We start from the raw sequence: 20653 nt of genomic DNA, 5'->3' as shown, positions 1-20653 counted from the left end.
CCGCGGGGGGCCGAGTGTGCGCGCGCGGGCAGGCGGGGGCCGCACCGGGGTGCGTGACGTCACCGGCATTGGTTACACGACGTTCTAGAACTCCGCCCCACGTGCGCCGGGGAGGAGGGGGAGGAGGAGGAGGAGATGGGGGTGGGGAGGAGGAGGGGGAGAGGTGGGGATGGGCCGGGGGGGCGGGGACGGGGGGGTGTGCGAGCAGCGGGGCTGAGCTAAGCCGAGCCCACGTGTGACGGCTCTCGCCGCTGCCCCGGCTCCGCCGCTCGCAGAGAGATTCGGAGGAGCCCGGGCGGGGGGGAGGAGGAGGGGGAGGAGGGAGCGGGAGATCTCGGGGCTCGGAGCCGGCCGCCGCTCCGCTCCGATCGCTGTGGGGCTCGGTTTTTTGGGGGTGGGGGGGCGGGGGGGCTCAGATATGGAGGCAAATGGGAGCCAAGGCACCTCGGGCAGCGCCAACGACTCCCAGCACGACCCCGGGTAAGTTTCCAGCCGCTGCCCACCGCGCCGCCTCGGGCTTGCTCTCCTTGCAGCGGCGGGGACGGCGGTGCGCGGAGCCGGGCATCTCCCGCGCCCCCCCGCCCCTCCCGCGCACCCCCCCCGTGGAAGTTACACACCTTTGGATTGCATTTCGCCGTCACCTTCTCCCCCACCCCACCTCCCGGCTCTCGCTCGCTCGCTCCCCCCCGCTTTCCTTTTAGCTTTTGTAAGTTACACGTCAAAATGGCCGATCTGACATCGGTGCTCACTTCTGTTATGTTTTCTCCCTCTAGTAAAATGTTTATCGGTGGACTGAGCTGGCAGACCTCACCAGGTAAGGGAGGGAGGGGGGGACGTCTGGGTCCCCCCCTTCTTGGCTTCTTTATTGCTCTTTGTTATCCCGGTGTAGGAGGCCCCCCCCCGCCATTGGCTCCCCACTTCTCCTGTGCAAGGTTATTTTTTTAAATAGCAAATCCTTTCAGAGCCCTCTACGCGACCTCTGTTGCCGAATTTCCCCCGCGTGTGCAAAAAATGCAAAAACAAAACAGAATAACAACAGAAAACTACTTTTGGTTTTTGTCCTTGATCAAAATTTGCATTGCTTTTTTTTTTTCCACACCTTCTCCCCCCCCCCCATCTCTTTCTTTCTCTCTCTACAGATAGCCTTAGAGACTATTTTAGCAAATTTGGAGAAATTAGAGAATGTATGGTCATGAGAGATCCCACTACGAAACGCTCCAGGTAAACCATTCCTTTCTGGATTTTGTCTTTATTTTAGAACAAAGTTTAAGTGTTATTTTTGGAGGTGTCTTCGGAAGTAGCTAAGCGGATTTAGAATGGGGCTCAGGCATGTGGCTAGTTTCGAACGTCGCTCTATTCCACCCCCCCCCCCGCGCCCGCCCCCATAACCCGAAAGGTTATTGTTAATTGGGGCTGAACTCTGGATACATAGATGCCCATCTCTCTGCTTTAAGTCCTTTTCCCGTCGCTTCTTTTTCTCCTGTTTAAAATGACATTCAGCTTCATTCACTTTCTACATAGTTTTTTTTTTTAATGTATGCTTTCCCCATACTCCCAGCTCCCTAAACTCTTCAGCCCCTTTCAGAAAGCTGGATGAATCTCTTCTGAGCGCCGGGTTTTCTTCAGAATAAAACAAAGCGTTAAGAAAGGGAAGGGGAGGAGGAGAGGAGACTGAGGTGGCGAAAGAGTGGAGACACCAGCATTTTCCAAGTTACCTCCACCCGCCCTGCCCCCGTTCCACTTCCCCGGTTAACCTTGATGTGTTTTCTTGCGAGGTGGAGGGGCCTTGGGGGAGGGCTGTGGGCCGCGGGGGTGCGAGGGGGCAACTTTGGCTCTCCATTCTGCAGGAGGGCTCACTCCTTGTTGCTTTCAATGGTGTCACATTTTCTTGTTTGTTTTTCTCCCTCTTTGTCTCATTTCAGAGGCTTCGGTTTCGTCACGTTCGCAGACCCAGCAAGTGTAGATAAAGTATTAGGTCAGCCCCACCATGAGTTAGATTCCAAGACGGTAGGTTGCTTTCTGTCGTTGTTGTTGTTCGCCCCTGTTCAGGACCCATCTGGGCATTGACAGCCCCATTTAAAGGGACCGTGCTTTCTTTTGCTTCTGTGCTGAGAACTGGGTAGTGATAAGCAGGGCTCGAGAGTTGGCTCTAAAGTTTTCTGCCATGGCTGGGTTTGGGGTTTTCTGTTTCGAGCCTGTCCCACTGCAGCTCCAGATGCTGCCCAGCGTAGGCCTGGGGGAGGGGTCTGCACGGGGAGAGGCTATCTATGGGGCCCAGGGACCATGCAAGGAAACTGCACCACAGAGCAAAGGCAACTTTTCTTTGTCAGCCGAGCACAGCACGCGTTACCAACTGTGGCTGTGGGAATTGGCTTTTAGAAGGCACAGCCCGCTTCGTGGCCAGCCGGGAGGGACTGGGGCCGGGAGGAAGGCGAGGGGGCGCTAATCCCAGGTCCAGGCAACAGGTTTCTCCTGGGGCACCTCGGATTTGGAATGTGGTTTGAGAAGGGAAGGAGACCCCCCAGAGCCACGCTGGGCATCCAGTGGGTGACTCCAGATGGAGCTGAAATCTAACACTGATAAGGCCTTGGGTTTCCAAGTGATTTGGTTTTGCTTTTTTCCCTTAGATCCTTTATTTTTTGAGTGTGGGTACTTCTATAGCATTAGAAGGTTTCAGAGACTCGTGTGGAGAGGGGGAAAAGTCTCTAGGTAGAGATTAGAGAAGGGAAGAAAGATGTTAGTACAGTCATGGGGGGGGCGGATAGCTCGTAGTGTTTTATTTAGACCCCTGTGTTGGCTTTATGGCTCTCCCTTCCCTTTATGCCTGTTAGAATCTCCCCACAGTTTTTATATATCTGCCAAAGCAGGGGCCCCGAGGTGACATTGGGATGCAGTGCTGGGTTGCTTGGGAGTGTGGTAGGTGGTGGGGCAAGGCAAAGGATCAGGGTCTAGTCCCAGCTGCCCTTTATGAATTTGGGCAAGTTGTTCCCTGCCTCGGCGGGGCCTCAGTTTCCTTTTCTGTAAAATACAGGAGTGGAACAGGGTGATCTTCCAAGCCCCTTTTGGCTTTAACATTGAGGGGAAGGGAAAAAAGGGAAAGAAACCTGGCCACCTTTGGTGCACGTGAATTTATTTTGCAAATTCACCCTGTTTCTCTGATCAGAGGTCAGATGCATGTTCCCTAGCCCCCAAGAGAGGACCCCAGGCACTTTAAGTTGCTTTATCAATTGTGCTGGACTTGCCATAGCTTGCAGCCCAGCCTTTTTGCGCTTTTAGATAATTTAATTTTAGGGACAGTCATTTGTAGGGTGATAATGGATGTCTGAGGAATGTTTTTTTCCTCTTGACTTCTTGGTCAGACGTTTCAAAAAGCTAGCAAAATTAAAGAGGAAAATATTTCAAGGCAAATTCAGGAATTTATTATTCACTCCGTCTCCCCACCCTGGGTAGGAGAAATAGTATGTGGTTTCTATGGTGCCTGATGGGTCATAGCCCTCAGTATCAGGTGCAAAATGTGCGGTTTTCCCTCCCTAATTGTTTATGTTTTGGTCACTATTAATTAGTATAACCTAGATTTTGACTTTGTTTCAACGTTCAGTGCAGGAGGCAGAAGCGGTTGGTTTATTGACATGGAAACGAGGATCTTGTTTACCGTTACCTTAAAAGCTTTGTTTAGGTAACGGCCATTCACATCCAAAATAGTACCCTAGTCTTTTCCTAGAGGATTTGTAGCTACAGTAAGTAGAACTGTACCTAACTAACTAATGTTTTAATTTTTGGTAGTTTTCTTTTTCGTTTGTTTAAAAAAAAATAGTTGACAGGGATGTGCAAAAGGTTGGGATTTGCCATACTTACCTTGACCTGTCTTCTCCTTTGGAGATTTCAGCGTGTAAACTTTGCACACCGAAGAACGCGCCTGGTGGTCTGACATGCTGTTATCACAAACCCACCATCCAGGAATTCTGAATTGGCTTTGAGTTTTATAATTTTAGATATTTTTTGAGTGTTCCACTTTCTTCAGGGCTTCCTGTCCCTCCCCCGCAGCTCCTGGTCTCTCTCCCGACATGTCTCGCACCTTTTACTCCACAAACAAGGTGACTTCTTACTGCAATTGTGTGCTGGTCAGCTCAAAAGCCGTATTCTGGGGGGAGTGTTTATAAAAAGACACATCTGTCTTATGTTTGGTCAACAGAATGGAAAATCCACACCTGTTGTATCTCTCTTGTAGACAGCTCTAGTCAGTGCTGAATACACCTGTAGATGTGGTAATGTTAATCTTGATGAGAGGTTAGTTTCTTAGATCAGAGATTTTTGTCTATTTTAGTTTTTGAAAAGTAATCCCTCATTTCTCAGGTGATGTTTAAAGGTAAAAAAAACATGCTGTGGACTTTTATTAGGTCTTTAAACCACCTTAAGACAAGTGGTAAATCTTTGTCTTACCAGCTGGGGTGTCCTAAGGGATGTAGGTCTGGGCACAAGAAGTCTTTGGTGTGCCTTGCCCCCCCGCCCGCCCCTGTGTTTCGTCCCACAGCCTTACTCTTTTTGCTGCCCCACAGCAGAACTGAAAACAAGGTTCAGGTTTACATTTTAAAAGGGAAAAATTGTATTATGAAAGCCAGAGCCTATAAATAAATAACTTGTAGCAATATTCTGTGTTGAGTTTTACCCAAAGATTTGTAACATTTAGAAGTCTAATGAAAACCAATAATGGGGATTTTTAAAATTCTCTCCCTCCCGGTATTTTCTGTCCCCACCTCGGATCAGCCTATTAGATTCTAATACTTCCATGGGAATTGTTTTGAGTTTTAAAGCCATTCCCCTTTTGAGAATCATGTGTTCTGCTGAGTGTCTGATCTGGGGGTGGAGGATGTTTTTCCATTCTGATCGGGGGTTGGGGTAGGAAGAATACCCTAATTGTTACAGTAGATTCCGATTTCTTTTTTTCAGTAATTTTTTTTTTTTTTTTTTTTACCCTCTCCCCATGATGGCCTTACTTTTATAATTTGGGTTTAGGTTGCTGATAGATTTCTACCCTCTGTGATTTTTAAAATCCAGGTAGTTTTAGCGGGTGTGTTTCCTTTTATCTTATTGTAGTATTATTATTATTTTTTAAGAACTGGGTTAGGCTCCGTAGCTTTTGACACCCGCTTCCTCTCGTGGTCTGACTACAGAATGGACTTTTTGGCTAACTCAGGTAACTGTACTTTTGCCAACACGAATGAATGAACTCAAGCCGAGCATAGTGTTGGATGTCCATGGGGAGTTTTTGGATGTTGATGATTTGAAAAATGTTTAGAATCCCCTTTTCCACCTGCCTTGTTTAGTTATCACTGGGGAGAAGATCTCCTATCCCAGTTACCGACTGCTGTTTAATTTTTCAAGTTACGCTTTTTTTTCCCAGAGATGATGGTCCCATCTTTTCTCCAGGTCACGCATTGCAAATTAGATGCAGGCACCATTCAATGTCCAGTGTCTGCAGAAGAGAAGCCCTTGCTTAGATAAGAACATGTGAGATCTGGTTTATTAAGAACATCACACGTTGAAATACATGGTAGGACATTTTAGAGAGGCTCCTTTATTTGTTACATTGTGGGAGGGATGAGTAAAGTTTGGATCAAAGTTTAAGGAACTTTTGAGTTGCCTGAGAAGTTACTAAAAGCTGGGTTATAAGCCTGAGAAATGAGTGATTAATAATTAGGTGATTAATCATAATTTTTTCTCCCTCTCCTCCAAATACTGGAATTGACTCTTACTTTCCCATTTCCCCCCCCAGATTGACCCCAAAGTTGCATTTCCTCGTCGGGCGCAACCCAAGGTAAGTAGGAGAATCAGTAATAGGATTTTAGCACTCAGAGATGGTTGCCAAGGATTTTGAATTTCAAACAGAGTACTGGCAATCAAGTGTTGAAACCTGGTGCCTTCAGGTACCTTCAGGGTATCAGCATGTGGCTGTGAGAGTCCAGGCCAGGCAAGGAGCTCCGCAAGATAATCGCGTGCGTCTGCAATTTAGCCATCCCAAGGTGGGTTCTGAGCATCCAACGGGGCAGGGGCAAGCCTGATCCTTCGTGGCAGGACGGAGCTCCGTCTGTTGCAATATTTATGCAAATGTTCTATTTACTTTTTAAGCGTTGCCAAGATCCTATCAGGAGAATGTGGACATTTCCTTGTGACTGTCTTTTGGAGGGTTCTCTTTTGAGGCCCTTACAACTTGGAGTTTATGGAGAGGAGTAGAATTTGAGTAAACAGCTTGTCTTTCCTTGGAGAAACAACTTCGTAGACCCAGAAAGCCCTGAATCTGACAGAGGAGGCATTGGATGTCTTGGTTTCAGGTTGGTGGGATCAATCAGGGCACATTTTCAAGTGCTGGGGCCTGGGGGAGAAGCTCTGAGTGTGTTATAACCTTGGAGGAGTGGTACTACAAGATTTGCTTAGAGGGTCGAGATCGGCCTTCACTTTTTCACGAGTGTGTGGCTAACATAGTTTTTGCTGAGCTTGCCAGCTATGGGGATGAGAACAGAGCTACCTGGAACTGAAGGTGAAATTTATGGGCTTAACATGTTAAAATCGCACGTTTTAATTATACTTTTTTCTTCCCTATGTAATATTGAGAGGTAGACTTGTCCTGTAGCTTGTGGCCTTGGCATTCTTTTAGGGAAGGGGAGAAAAGGTGAAGCTTCCGATTACAGGTCATAAAGGGAGAGAGTTGTTGCTTTTGCAAATTCCATTTATTTCTTCAAGCATAGTCTCCCACAGGTGGAACCTTTTAATTGTGTAAAGGGAGAGAAGATGAAGCACTTTAATGAAGAAAAAGTTGGCACTTCTGGATGACATTTTGAGAATTTCAGGTCTGGAGCCTGCCATGTGATCCATCCTTCCTTCCTTTTTTTTTTTTTCCCCCCATGTAATTTTTCTTTTCCTTTCTTTTCTTTCAAAGGAAACACAAATCTCTTAAGTAAATAGAGCAAAAATACTTTCTTAAGGCATTTTTTTTCCCCCTAATGATTAAGCAAATAATAGGAATCAAGGAACCGAAGAGGTTAGATTATTTCTGTACTGAGCACAAACTTTCGGACTGCTAACTGTGTAAACTGTGTGTGATCCTTGACATTTCAGAGGCTTTCCAGAATTAGCAGTATTTCCTGGGTTTGGAAGAATTGCTGTTTCTTCCATAAGTGTGAATCTTCAAATTTCCAGGTTAGTCATTTGATCACCCAGAACTAGATCAGATTAACCTAGAGGGAAACTGGAGAAATCCCTGACTTGGTCAAACCATGGGTTTGACCTGTTTTCTCTTCCCTCTTGTTGCCCACCCCTCACTCCCCACCACTTTTTTTTTTTTTTAAACCAGAAAAGCTGTATTTCATTTTAACATACTCTGGCATTTGGTTTTTCGGTGATGCATTCAACTTGAAAACGAGATAGACTATTTCTTGACCTTGTCAAAATGTGCACCGCCCCCCCCCCCCCCCCCCCCCCGCAACCTGGAGTCTGGGATGTTTTAGGTGGATTGTCAGACTTTTGGATGTGAACAAATATTATATCAGTTGGGGGAGGACATCTTTCCGTCGAGTTTTAGAGATTGCATAACAATACCTTGCTTTTTATGGCACTCTTTCCCAAGGACTTTCCTATCTGTTATCTCCATCTGCATCTCAGGTCCCAAGACACTGAGCAAACCATCTCTCCCGGCCTGTTTGCTCTTCTGTAAAAGGTGAGTGATGGGGGTAGCTCCCTCACAAGGTTGCTGTGGAGAGTGAAAGAGCCCGGCACGGGGTGAGGGCCTCATCCCTCCTCATCGTCACCATTATCATTATTTTTGTCGGTTTAATCATCTTTCTTTTTGTTATTTTCAAGCTCAGCAGCTTGGGTTTGGATCCCGGCCCTGCCCCTCATTCGTTGCGTGGATGTGGGCAAATCATTTGGTTTCTTGGAATCTCATATACCCCATCTTACCGAGTTTTTTTGAGGATTAAATAAGTTAATAAAGGTAAAGTCCTTAAAAAAAAAAAGACCTGGTGCGTGGTAATACCGTATGTATTACCTGCTGTTTTTACTGTTAATTTTGTTAGGCTCTCATACCAGTCGCCAAGAGAGGCCTAGTGATCATAATGACGTTAATTGAATTTATGTGCCAGGCACCATTGTAGGGTCCTTATGTATATCAACTCATCCAGTCTTCGCCTGTGTCCTGAGAGGTGGGCACTAGGATTATGTCCAATGTATAGATGAGAAAACCGAGGCACACATGGGCTGAGATGTGGGGTATGGGCAGCCTAGCTCCAGAACCGGGCCCCTGCCCGGTGAGCTATCCTTTGGTGGGATCTAGGGGTATCACCTGTCCGTTCAGGCAAAGGACCCAGTGCAGGGTGGTGGTCAGGCTGTGAGGAGCAGAACCGTAGCCAGCGTGCGTGGACTTTGAAGGTCCCTGGTTGGGTGATTCACCCAGACCCCGTGATATCATCCCGTGGGGTGACTCTGGCCGGCCGTGTGGAGGGGCACCCTTTCACAGGACTCTTTTGCTCAGCTCCAGGGAAGCGGCTGGGGAATTGGCGAGGTGTGTGCTGGTTGGGAGTTGGGGCAGGATGGGGAGAAAGTGCCTTTCTTGTCAACGGTTATTTTCCGATAGAATTTGAGCTTGGCCACGGGGATTTCAGACTGAAGTTAGTGTTGGAGGCCAAACTCTGGCTGGCAGGGAGTCTAGGAGTTTAAGTCAAGCCTTGTTTATTTTTTGTTTATCTCCCTTCAATAAAACTTCTGTGTGCGGATGTGTCGGGGTCCCGGTGAGGGGTGAACTGCGCCCCTCCTCGGGGGCTGGGTGAGGAGCTTGTCAATGATACGTCAGCGCGGGTTTCAGTTAAAATGCATTTCTCTGCTTTCTGGCCATCCCTCTTTGCTAGCACTCGCCAGAGAAATATTCGTGGAGGTGTTAAAACAAGACTAGTGGAAAGAAACTGTAACTTAATATGAAAGCAAAGCCGTGGCAGTGAGGAGCAGATTTCATGTTAGTACTGTCATAATATTCTTTAATGTATCATATAAATAAAAATCCGTTTTGACCAGAATTTTAATGAGCGATCTGAAGGAAGGGCTTTGAATCCTGCAGTTCATTCATCCCCCTTTGCGATGTAAATGTTCACCTCTCAAGTGAAGTATAATGGGGCTTTATTAACTAGTCGAGGGGCGACTCTTTGGAGACTAGTGGCCGTTAATTAGCGAAGTACATTTTGATCAGAAGATGATGGGTCCGTTCTGTGCCTTCCTATTTCGCTGGATGATTATTTCATTTTGTAAAATATGTAAGAGTTTCTTCCCCTCTGTCTTTTAAAAAATTAAAATGGTCGTGCTATTCTAAAAAAGATGACTTAATTTGAAGCCATTGGAGGAACGGGCATGATTGGGATCAGTCATGTCATATCATTTTGTCAGTCCCTTTGGGCAGAAGCGTTGGCTGCCTGCAAGAGTTTTTGCTCAAGGTTGTGGGTTCTTTTTCTCGTGCTGAAAAACCAAGAGGCTGTCGAACCTCTTAGGGGCACGGGCGAGTCTGGGTGTAACAACCCATCTGCCCTAGTTACCCTCATGTGTCATAAAGCCTTCTCTGCTCCCCAGGTTGCCATTTTCCTCCTTACGTGTCAGAGGCCAGAACCTTATCTGTTGATCAACGGAGGTCTCATCTCTTCAGCCTATTTCCAGTTGCTTCAGTGGCAGCTGGGTGACCATGGGCACCCCATGTGGGCTCCTCTACGCCTCAGTTTCTTCCTCTTCAAAACAGGGTGTAGTGTCCAACGTGGGGTGCTTTTCAGCGTGAATGCAGAGCTCTTTGCTGGGAGCCTGGCACAAGGTGGTGCCAGCAGGTGTCCGCTGGTATCATTATTTATAGAATTATTTATTATTACTATCGTTTTTAAGTCATCTCTGCGCCTGATGTGGGGCCCGAACCTATAACCCCAAGATCAAGAGTCACGTGCTCTAAGCGACGGAGCCAGCCAGGTGCCCCATTATCGAATTATCTTTGTCGAATAAGAAAAGCTACAATGGAAAGTGACCCAAGAAAAATCCTGATTGGAATGTAAGCCCCCTGCCTGCAGGGAGCCGTTGATGGCTGACTTTGCCCGATGCTGACTTCGGTGCTCTAGATGAATCCAGCCCACCTTTTTCAGGGCGGAGGCAGCTGACATGCAGGGAAGTTAGTTAGGTTGGCAGCGCCAGGTCACACAGCTAAGTTGTGGCAAGGTTGAGCGAAGCCAGGTTTTCCTGCTCCTGTCTCGTCCACTGATGAGGCTCCAGGGCCTGGAAGGTTCTCTGTTACGCATGCATCCGTCCAGATGGGTGCAGCACAGCACGAGTGTTTTACACAGGCACCTCCTGTTCCGGAGGAGTGGTTTCTTGGCAGCTTCTCAAGGGCGGGCGAGGGGTGAGTTTTCGGCATGTGGCCTTCCCCTGCTGCGGTGGGTCGGGTCATTCTAGCGTCGTGCCATCTTGGATGATCTGCGGCTGTCACCTCGCCGGCCACAGTTACCCAGCCTGCTGGTGGGTTTCTGGTTCCCAGCGGGGACGTGGTGGTGTGTCTGTAGCTTGTCCACAACCTCGAGGACCCTGGGGGATTAGTGACTTAGCTGCTTTCTTGTCGGGGAGCGTGGCTCCTTCCTTCGTTCCGGTCAGCAGCAGGTGTCCGCTCAGGAGGAGGGGCATCCTGTCCTCCAAATGTCCTTTCCTGAGATTTTGCCTTTCCTTGCATGCTTTCCTTTCAGCGTTAAGGTCAGTCTGCCGAGAAGCCGGAGCTCCTCTGTTCTATGTCACACGTCTTTGGTGGGCAGGTGAGACCCCTCTGCCCCTCCGAGAAGAGAGGAGGAGGGAGGCACTCTCTGAGGAACCAGCCGACCCTCTTGGGTGCCCCCTGAGGTGGCATCCATTCTTCCTGTCCTTTCGTGTTTTTAAACCTGAACGTTCTCTGGCCGGAAGTCCCAGGAATCCAAAAGGGAGATGTAGTTCATCATCTCTGTTTGCTCGTTTGATCTGGTGTGTTCACTGAATAAGAGCTTGTTTGATGGTTTTTAATTGCTGACTCTGTGCACCCACTTTTGGGGGGATTCAGGAAACCCTCAATGCCCACCAAAGTCTGAACTTCTTAGCCAGGTAGCTAGGGTCGTTCAAGATCTGTACAAGGTGTGTCTTCTTCCAGCTTACTTCTCAACTCTTCTGCCCGTTGCTGCCTTGAAATTGCATGTTCCCCCTTCTGGGAATAGCTGCCCTTTTGTGCATCCCTACCTGCACTGTCCTTTCTGCTCTGGCCTGTGTACCACACACCTCTCTTTCAAAGCCTGACTTGGGTTACCTTTTCCACAGAGCTGTTTCTGCTCCCTCTTCCATGTAGTACTTCTTTCTCTGGATTTCCTTAGCATTTTGCCTTTTCTTTGGTTATGGCAAACTGTAATAATAATAACAGTAATAATAAGTTAGGAAATAATAAACAATAATAAATTTGCAAAAAGTTATTGACACACTCGTTAGGCATTGTGCTGGGCACGGATTCATTTATTTATTCACCAGACATTATTGAGCACCTCCTGTGTGCCAGGGTCTGTGTGAGGTTCTGGGGACAGTGTGGAGAATAAGACCAAAAAGTCCCTGCCCTCATGGGGCTTTCACTCTACGGGGGCAAATAAGTAGTGAGCAAGTGAATGAGTACCTGCCATGCCGACAGGTGTGCAACCACAGTAGAGTAAGAGTGAGGGTGCGGGGGGAGAGCCTGTATCTTTGGTGCATTCACTTGCCACTCTCGGCCCTTGGGCAATCATTTACCAAGTTTCTGCTTAGCATCAGGAACTATGTTAGGCACTTTGTTCCGAGTTTTATGGTTATTTAGGTTCATGCCTTATTGCCTGCACTGGACAATGAAGTCTAAGGACACAAACATGTTTTAGTAATTGCAAAAAAACAAACCTTAGCTTTTGCTGCCGCTCTTTCGCACACCATCAATCTCCACGTAGGTGGAATGAATGCAAAATGGCAAAGGTGACAGTTCTTGTTTTCAAGGGTCTTAGCTTCCGGTTGGGAGGAGGGCTGCCACCTGTGGTACAGGAGAGGGTGTGAGAAGCACAGCAGAGCCGCAGGAACGGTCTTCAGAGGAAGTTAGAGCTAAGATAGCTTCTCAGAGGAGGTGGTCTTTGCCCCAGATCCTGAGGAACAGGAAGGAGGGAAGAATGGCAGGAATGCGCAGGGCTAGGAGAGGTCAGTGGGCCGCTGCAGCGAAGGGTGTGTGTTGCGCGGTGCTCGGGGTGGAGGCGTGGAGAGCAGGCTGGGGCCAGGTTGGGTTGCCTTGAATGCCAGGCAAAGCAAACGAGTCTGGGCTTTATTTGGCATGTGCTGGGGAACCTGTTTTGTGTGTGCACGATCACGGAGATGCCCCGTACAATGTTCTGAGCTCTTTTGGATCAATCTGGAAGCTGGGGATAGGACTGTGGCTGGTGTGGTTTCATGGAGACCCTCCCACCCTGGACCTGTGCCTTCTGCGTCATTCATACTGTGTTCTCTCTGGCTGCTGAGCCTTCTCTAGGAGTGATGTTCTTGGCAGATACCACCCCTGCCCTTTGGGGTGTGCGGCAACCGCAAAGAGCTCTGTTCTTCTCTTGCTTCCATGTTTTCCCTTCCTCTCCTCTTTACCTTCTTAACTAGGGGCCGTGATAGAGACGAAATCCCAGAGTTCTATACTCTGTCCTTGTCTAAGTCGTGGTGTTGACCTTGCTGTGTGTAGACGATGAGATGTCATTTCTTGGTGTGGAAATCACAGATGGTCTGTGTATCACCAGGGTGTGTGCCCTGGGGCTCAGACCTCTGTAGCCTCTGCCTTCAGAGGTCTGCTTGGGGTCACCTTTCTCTCGGAGGGGCTGCCTGGTGTGAGGAACATGAGATTTTGAAATCATGACCTGTGCCTACCGTGTGATATGAGAGGTGTGAGCAAGTGTGGGCTTGGGCCTGAGCACCTCGTGGTACATGGTAGGGGCAGCAGGCTCCAGGGTGGTTGGTCTTCCTGGGGCAGGTGTCCCACTGGGTCCCACGCATATAACAAGCTATCTCTGTTCTCTCTCTCTTTCAAGGGTAGATAACATCAAGTTCCCAGTGATCTGGGAAGTTATTCTCAGGGTGTGTGTCTGCCTGCTATACTTCTTTATTTTATTTTGAGACCTTCAGTGATGAAGAAGAAAAATCCTAACCCAAAATAATGGCTGTTACTTGTTGTGTGTCAGTATGTTCGAGGCACTGTGCTAAGCCTCTGTATGCTTAATTTCCTTTAATTTCATCCTGACACCAGTCCTTTGCAGTGCTTTGTGTTTTCTCTGCCTTGCAGAATGGTAAACTGAGGCCCAGGGAGGGTAAGCAGCTTTCCTGGGGCCGTACTCCTAGGAAGGGTCAGTGTTGGCCTTTGGACCAAAGTCTGCCTGAATTCCAAGTCTTAGCTCTCAACCACAAAGCCCTGCTGCATCCAATAAAATCTACCCCCGCTGTGGGTAGAGTTTTAGGTTCTCGTGCTTTGCCCGACTCCTGTAAAGTGCTTAGGCCGAGGAATCAGAGTAGATTTTGGTGTAGTCTGGCGGGAAGCTTCAGGTTAGTTTCCATTGCTTACTTTGTAAGAACCTTCTTGGCACAGTTGAATGCCACTTCCTAGCTCTATTTCTTCACCTGTAAAATGGGGGTTTTCATAGCACTTCCATCCTAGATTGTTCAGGAGATTAAATGGGTTAATGCACATGAAGGGCCTAGGGTGACCCAGTATAAGCAGTGGTTGTCTGTTATACTTTCTTACTGTTCCCAGAAATGGCATTGGCTAGATTGTACGAGGACCTTACCTAGCGGCTCGTGGGTACTGTTGTCCTCCCTAGGGGTGATGGATAGAATAGCACGTTGAGATTTGGGAAATGGTATGTCCAGTGGCTGGGTCTGCTCCCAGGGTGCTGGCTCTTGAAGGGGAGATAGCATGCGTCCTTCATCTTGGGGTTGCTTGGTGGGCATGGGGAATGCATTTCCTTTTCTGTATCTGATAGCTGTGTTTTTGCTGCCTTTGAGAGTGAAGTCCTGGGGAGCAGCTAGGGGACAGCTAAGACACTGCTGTGTGAGAGATCTCTCCATGAGCCTTCTCTCTCCCAGGCCTGGTCTTTATCTGCCTGGGGGTAGTTCCACCAATGACTGATCTGAAAGCGTCGCATTCATTTATTTGTCACTGACTGTGACAGGCAAGTTAATGCTAATGGATTCTTTTTTTAGCCTGTTGTCTGGGATGAGTTTCTCCCAAATGTCCTGAAATCTAAGGCATTAGGGGAATGTGTAACTTTTATGGCAAGGGAGGATTTAAAAGATAAATAGGGTTTTGTGTGCAAGGGTCTTAAATTTAGGTTAGGGGCGAGAGCGGGCCAAGGAGGGGATGTTGGGGCCAGCCCAGAATCTTCTTTTTAAGAAATCCATTCGGAGCTCTAAATTGCTGTTTCTGTTTCAATTATGTGACAATTTCAAGGCTTTAGAAAAATCTAATAAAATGGTCTTGATGATGCATTCTGGGGAGAGAGTGCTTTAAAAGATCCAGGAGAATAAATTCCTTGGGGTCAAGAGATTCTCATTCCTGCCACCTCGGGCCTTCTTTCATCGGGGGTTTTTACATTTTTATTGTTTTGAAGGACAGAAAACCGTGTTGGAAGGTATTCAGGGCTTCATCCATATCCTCCACCGAAATGAATTATTCCCTTTGGGCAATTGCCCGTAGATGGGCCATAGGGATCACTAGCTCTTTTTTTTCCCTTTTTCTTTTTCTTTTCTTTCTCTCTCTCTCTCTCTCTCTTTTTTTTTTTTTTTGCTGCCATGTTGTAAATGACTTTCAGAGCATGGTTTGTGTGTGTAGTGATTTTGAATAAAGCAACCACAGAGAAAAACTTGGAGGAGCGGGCAGAGAGGCCCTCTGGAAGTTTTTTCTCTTCTCCAATCAAAGCTTTTGATAGTTTCCCAAGGCACAGAAGTTTACAATGGAAGCCGGCTTTGGGCTGCCCGCGGGAACAGCACGCAGAAAGACCTAGTGTAGCAAAACGCGATGCTGAGTGACATTAATGAGGTGACCGCTCTGGTGAGAGGGAGGCAAGGAACCAGCAAAGCAGCAGTTCCCATGACTGGCTGTCTGCTGAATGTGTCTCCTTCTGCATGCTCGCGTGGGCGCCTGTGTGTGTGTGCGTGCACACGCTCTGTTTCCCAGGGCCCTGCGATCAAAGTTTTAACACCAAACCCTGCTTCGTTGGCTGCGGTACTCGCCATCCTAGGGAGGCCATGTGTGGCGGGTTCTCAAATTCCACCTACTGAAAAGTGAAGTTTTAAACCTGGAGGCATTTTGCTTTACCTTCCGGGTCCCTGCTGGAGCCTGCATCACGGTGCTGGGCCACTGTTGGGAACACCAAAGCCAAGAGGGCGAAGAAAAGTCAGTATTCTCGTCCCGGAAATGGATTCTAGGGAAGCAGGAGGAGAAAACCTGTTTGCTTATAACTTTACTTTCTTTTTCTAAAGCCCTAGCCTGATAACATTTCATATTGGTGGTATAAATGGAGCATTGCAACCACTACTTCTTAAATATTTTAGTGCCTTGGAATGTATTCTGTATTTCCATGTTGCTCTTGGGCAAGACTTTCCAGTTACTCAAGAAAAGCAGCCACATTTCAGGTAGATTACCTGGTCAGAAGGTGAGAAACCTGCCTTACCCAGCGGGACCTTGGGACCCTTGGTCTGTTGTCCACTCATTCCAGGAGTGAAACTGCTCTCCGCTGCCTCATTCCTCAGCATAGCATTGGAGTGAGCATCCTGAGTATCCTGAACAGTCCTGGGCAGGTGTTTGAAAAACTGCTGCGAGATCTTAAGCAGAAAAGTTCGAGGGAGCCTGGAGTGGGGCGGTGTGGATGGAAACAGTGTGTATTTATTGATGCTCCCCCTGGTTTATTTTTTTACCCCTTCAGTTCCATTCCCTCTGGGATCTCTCTCAAGTGTGTCCTTTTTGTAGTTAAAGGCAAACCAACAAACAAAAATGTTTACACTTACACACATAACAGCAGGTAGTTCACCTTCTCTTTCACCCTGGGGGGAAAAAAGATTGAATTAGGGGTGCTTGAGCCTAGGCAAAAACTGGGCTGTGAATCTCCACAAGACTGTTACATGTGTATGTTTCCTTTTCTGTTTTCAAAGCGGATAATTGGTTTTAGTAAGAACTTCTGACTTGATTAGGGGACCCTTAGGAAATTAAAGTGTGTTTGAATTTCACAAGTATAATTTTAATTATACAAATTTTGCGTTTTCCACTAGGGAGCTAGGTTCAGAACTTGTTTTCCTATACTAATAGGGGTAGTAAAGCTGATTATGGCAGAATGCCTCACTTAAATCACTTTGAAAATAAAAATCCATGGATTGGATCATTGTTTTTCCCTGCAGAACACGATGTTCAGGTTCACGTCCGCACACGTTCCCATATCCTTGTTAAAAAAGATTTTTCAGTGGATCCACAGAAGTGTAGAACTGAGTGACATAGTTGCGGGGGGGTACCTCATTATGAATTTTTCTGCTGCACTTGCTGAAAGAATTCAATTAAAGTTCTTTTTGAGCACAAGTCCTGCCTGGGCAGCCTGTGTTTGGCACACTGCCACGTTAGCGTGTTGTGATTGCCTTTATAACCCCCATCACCCTGTTTGCTCAGAGCCTGTGCATTCACAGCTTTCGCTCTTCAGCTGCCCCTCTTCAGCAGGACCCCGCTGGATTAGAGGAGAACGCACCGTGGAAACAGTCACCTGAGTTCTTGCCCAAGCTGCAAAGAGATGATGGAGAGGGGGATGAGCAGACCCCCTGGGCTTTCCCAAGAAGGGCTGATTGTGTTAATGGGAAATGGCCGTTTCTCAGGGCCATCCAGACAAAACGCCCATGTGTCGGGGAAGTGCTTTGTAGGTTTGAACTCAAGCATCCTCAAACATCTCCCCCTGTGCAGGGACTTTAAAAGCTGCCTAGAGGCCAACGCCTCGGTCTTCCTGGGCTCTTGTTCTCAGATTTTCACAGGAGAGCTTGAATAGAACAGTTGTTCGCCGAAGAGAAATCCTGGAAACAGCTTGTGGAAGAGGTGGTGTCATCTAGGTAGGGACCTGAAAATATGGGAAAAATAAAGCTCCAGCTGTGGACCTGAGTCCACCCCGTCTCCCGTCCCATGTTCAGTCATCCACTTTATTATTTTTATTCCTTTCTTTTTTTTAAAGATTTTATTTATTTATTTGAGAGAGAGAATGAGATAGAGAGAGAGAGAGAGAGAGAGCATGAGAGGGGGGAGGGGCAGAGGGAGAAGCAGACTCCCCGCTGAGCAGGGAGCCCGATGTGGGACTCGATCCCGGGACTCCAGGATCATGACCTGAGCTGAAGGCAGTGGCTTAACCAACTGAGCCACCCAGGCGCCCCTATTTTTATTCCTTTCTGTTGAAGTGGTGTAGCTTAGTGTTGAAGAGCCTGGACTCTGGAAGCAGGCTGAGTTTGAATCCTTGCTCTGTCACTTCCCGGCTGTGTGACCTTGAGCACATCACCTAAATATTCCATGCCTTAGTTTTGTTGTCTTCGAAATGGACATAATAACAGGCTCTCCTTCCTGGGTTTGTTGTGAGGATTCCATGAGTTGACAGAGAAAGTGCTGGTGTCTGACACATAGTAGGCACTTTGGGTGTGTGAGTTAGTATTGTTAGGAAGAGTCTGGCAAAATGCTCACCGTCTGCCTTGCTTGGTAGTTGGAGAACTGGTCAGTGCTGCGGTCTCTGGCCTTAACATATTTTTTTCTTCAGCAATTGAGGAATACAAAAGAGCGTACGTGTGTGTGTGTGTGTGTAAATATATGTGATTAGGTGGAATCACGGTGTAATTCAGATTCAGAGGCGTTTCGTGCTGTTACAAATGAGGCACGTAGTTTGGTAGGCGCATGGCCCTGGGGCTCAAGCCTCTGGAGTGAATTTGGTGCTGCCACTAACTCTATGACCTTGGGAAGGTGTCTAAACTTTTCCAAGCTTTGATTCTATACCTAAAAACTGGGGGTAATAGAGTTGTGGGATGAAATGAGACACTGTAAATCAGGCACCGGGTGTATGGTTGGCACTTAGAACATGTGAATTCCTTCCTTCGCAGGGAAGGGGGTTTTTTCTTTGTTTTGTTGTTGTTGTTGTTGTTGTTATTTATTATTATTATTTTTTTTGGTATCTTGAAAAACGAGAAAGATACAAAGTACTCTGCTCTTGCTGGAGATTCTGGAGTTAGTGGATGAGTCTTTAGAAAGCTGACCGTAAGAGGGGGTGCTCTTATCCTTAATCTACATGCAAAAGGGCTGTTTTAGGGGCTTTGTTTCACAAAACCCAAATTTCCAGTGGTGGGAAATGATTTTGTTTGGTTAGGAACCTTAGATGGTGTCCACAAGCCTTTGAAGGCGGCTTTGTTTGTACTTTTGACATTTGGCGCTAACCAGGAGGACAGGGCAGCATGGTTGAAGAGGTCTGGGGGTTGCTTAGATTTCTGCCTGCGACTGAGGACAGTGGGGGGGAGGGAGAATGTTGGCGTGGGGGATGGTGTCTTTTCACAGAACCTTTTACTTGGGGACACAGACCAGTAGGTTTTGCTCTATGGACGTGAGCACCAGAGCTCCGGGAGATGTCCCCAGCGCCCCGCCATCAGCCTGGTGAACCCTGACCCTCCGATCAACTGTCCGGGCTGGGAAAGCCCCCCGATGTCTTAGGGCATCTACAGTCTATGTGTCCAGATCTCTGTGCTCATTTTCCAGATTAGCCCCCTTCACTTCATGTCCATCAGGTGGAATTTTCCAGATGTTTCCGGGAACGAGGAGCAAGATTATGGTTACGAGTGGATGCTGGGCAGGGGATGGGGTATGTGTGAATGTGAGTGTATAGAGGATGGAATGGGGTGGCTGGGAGGAGGGGAAGAGTGGAAGATTACATTGACTAATTATAGGGAAAAAGCCATATTTGCTGCTCCATTAAGTGATCGGTAGGCTATGGAGCAGTTTATTGTAATTAATGCAGAAACAGCAAATAACTGTTAAGTTTGGAGTGGAGGGTCTCCAGGCACCCCTGCCCCACTCTGCTGCTCTGTGTCCACTGCCCCCCTCATTATCCTTTCAGGTGCAGAGTCTTGGGGGACACCCTCCTCTGAAGGACCGAGGTAGAGACTTGGACCAGTTTTCTGCTGCCTTGTTTTGTCAAATGAGGATGTCTTGCCCGATCTCCTGCAGAATCTTCTGCAGGGGTTTTTGTGTTTTCTGAGGATGAAGGAGGAGGGACAGACCCGTGCCATCATTGCTATTCTTGCCACAGCCGTTTTAATTTCAGCTCATAAAAGTGGCAGGTTACACATCCAAGTCCATCGAGCTATGGGCTGTGTGGAGTTGTGATTGCTTTCCTTGATGGTTTCTTGTTCAAATCAGCGGTGCTCTTAATTTTCCAGATGAAGTAAAAAGAAAATTGGAGACTCCCCTCCCGCCCTGTGTCTCTTCATCCAGGGTTTTCTGAGCATGACTCTGATTTGGAGGGTTAATATTAATTAGGAGCCAGTTTGGACCTCGCTTGCTTGATGAGAGCTGCAGCCATGGTGACGAGATTAGCTCCTTTCCGCATGTGCCTGCTCCTCGTGAAACTTTCTGGATTTAAAAGCCAAAAGGGTAAATACAGAGAAAGGCGACTCCTAGAGAACTGGGAGAGACCCTCCCTGGTCTTCAGGGAGGAGCCGGACGGGCGCGCAGGGGCGTCTGGGGCCCGAGGAAGTTCTGCCTCTATCTACCCACTCCCTCTCGCGGGCGGCGGGGGCCTTGACCAGCTGGCCACCGCCGCTCTCTGCCTCAGTTTCCTTCCCTGCAGGTGCGTTTCTGTGGCTTCCAAAAAGAGGCACGACTCATGTCCTCCGTTTCCAAATCGGGGGACGCTCGGATTTCTCTGAGGCGGTCCCCCATTCAGTGCCAGGTCACCGGGAGGCTCTTCAGTGTGTGCTAAGGCTCAAGATCCCTGCTTCCCAAGCTTTCCCAGTGCTGACTGGGTCTTTTTGGGGCAGATGGTACAAAGGACAAAGACACAGGGAGCCCGCGAGCTCCGCTGTACAGTTAGGAGACAGGGGACCTAGGGAGGAAGTGCCCTGCTCTCCTTAGGTTGGCTCGCCTTAGGGATCTTTCTTCTTTGGCCTGTGGGTTTGAGTTGGTTCTCTTTTTGATGGGGTGCTTGGGGCTGGAGGGAGGATGGCTGACTGTGGGTGTGAATGTTCCAGTTCTAGTGGGAGAGACCTGGCTTCTAGTTCTTAGCTCGGTGCCAAATAGCTGAATGTGACCTCAGGCCAGTTGCCTTGCAGCTCTGTGCCTCGGTTTCCCCATCCGTGGACTGAAGGAGAAAGAGGGACTATGTGGTGGGAATCAGCAATGCTTAGGGTTTAAGAGAACGGGCTCAGGAGGCAGGCGGTGTTAGGGTTTTTATTTATAAACCAATAATTTCTTAGGTCGGGAAGTTCGCTTAACTTTGCGGGTCCTCAGTTTCCCAACCTGTAAAGTGGGGAGAATAGGATACGAGTATCTACCTGACAGGGTTGTTGCAAGGACTGCATGCCCCAGTGTTCAGACAGCACT

General features: G+C 48.0%; 1 protein-coding gene across 7 annotated transcripts in view; it reads left to right on the top strand.

The window, feature by feature from the left end:
- The first annotated feature begins 300 nt into the window (after nucleotides 1–300).
- MSI2 (musashi RNA binding protein 2) overlaps nucleotides 301–20653 on the top strand; it is a 391573-nt gene continuing 371220 nt past the window's right edge. For 2 of the 7 annotated variants that reach the window (XM_027624508.2, XM_027624510.2), the window contains exons 1-5: nucleotides 305–480; nucleotides 774–814; nucleotides 1140–1221; nucleotides 1923–2007; nucleotides 5774–5815. In XM_027624508.2, the coding sequence (XP_027480309.1) occupies nucleotides 419–480; nucleotides 774–814; nucleotides 1140–1221; nucleotides 1923–2007; nucleotides 5774–5815 (312 nt within the window). In that variant the 5' untranslated portion in view covers nucleotides 305–418. Of the gene's footprint in view, nucleotides 481–773; nucleotides 815–1139; nucleotides 1222–1922; nucleotides 2008–5773; nucleotides 5816–20653 lie in introns of all 7 variants that reach the window. The other 5 variants (XM_027624505.2, XM_027624504.2, XM_027624507.2 and 2 more) reach the window with 5 other exon arrangements.

This window comes from Zalophus californianus, chromosome 16, assembly GCF_009762305.2.
Source record: "Zalophus californianus isolate mZalCal1 chromosome 16, mZalCal1.pri.v2, whole genome shotgun sequence".
NCBI classification, from domain to species: domain Eukaryota; kingdom Metazoa; phylum Chordata; class Mammalia; order Carnivora; family Otariidae; genus Zalophus; species Zalophus californianus.
The sequence above is the reverse complement of the archived record's forward strand: the minus strand, read 5'-3'. Positions and strand labels throughout refer to the sequence as shown.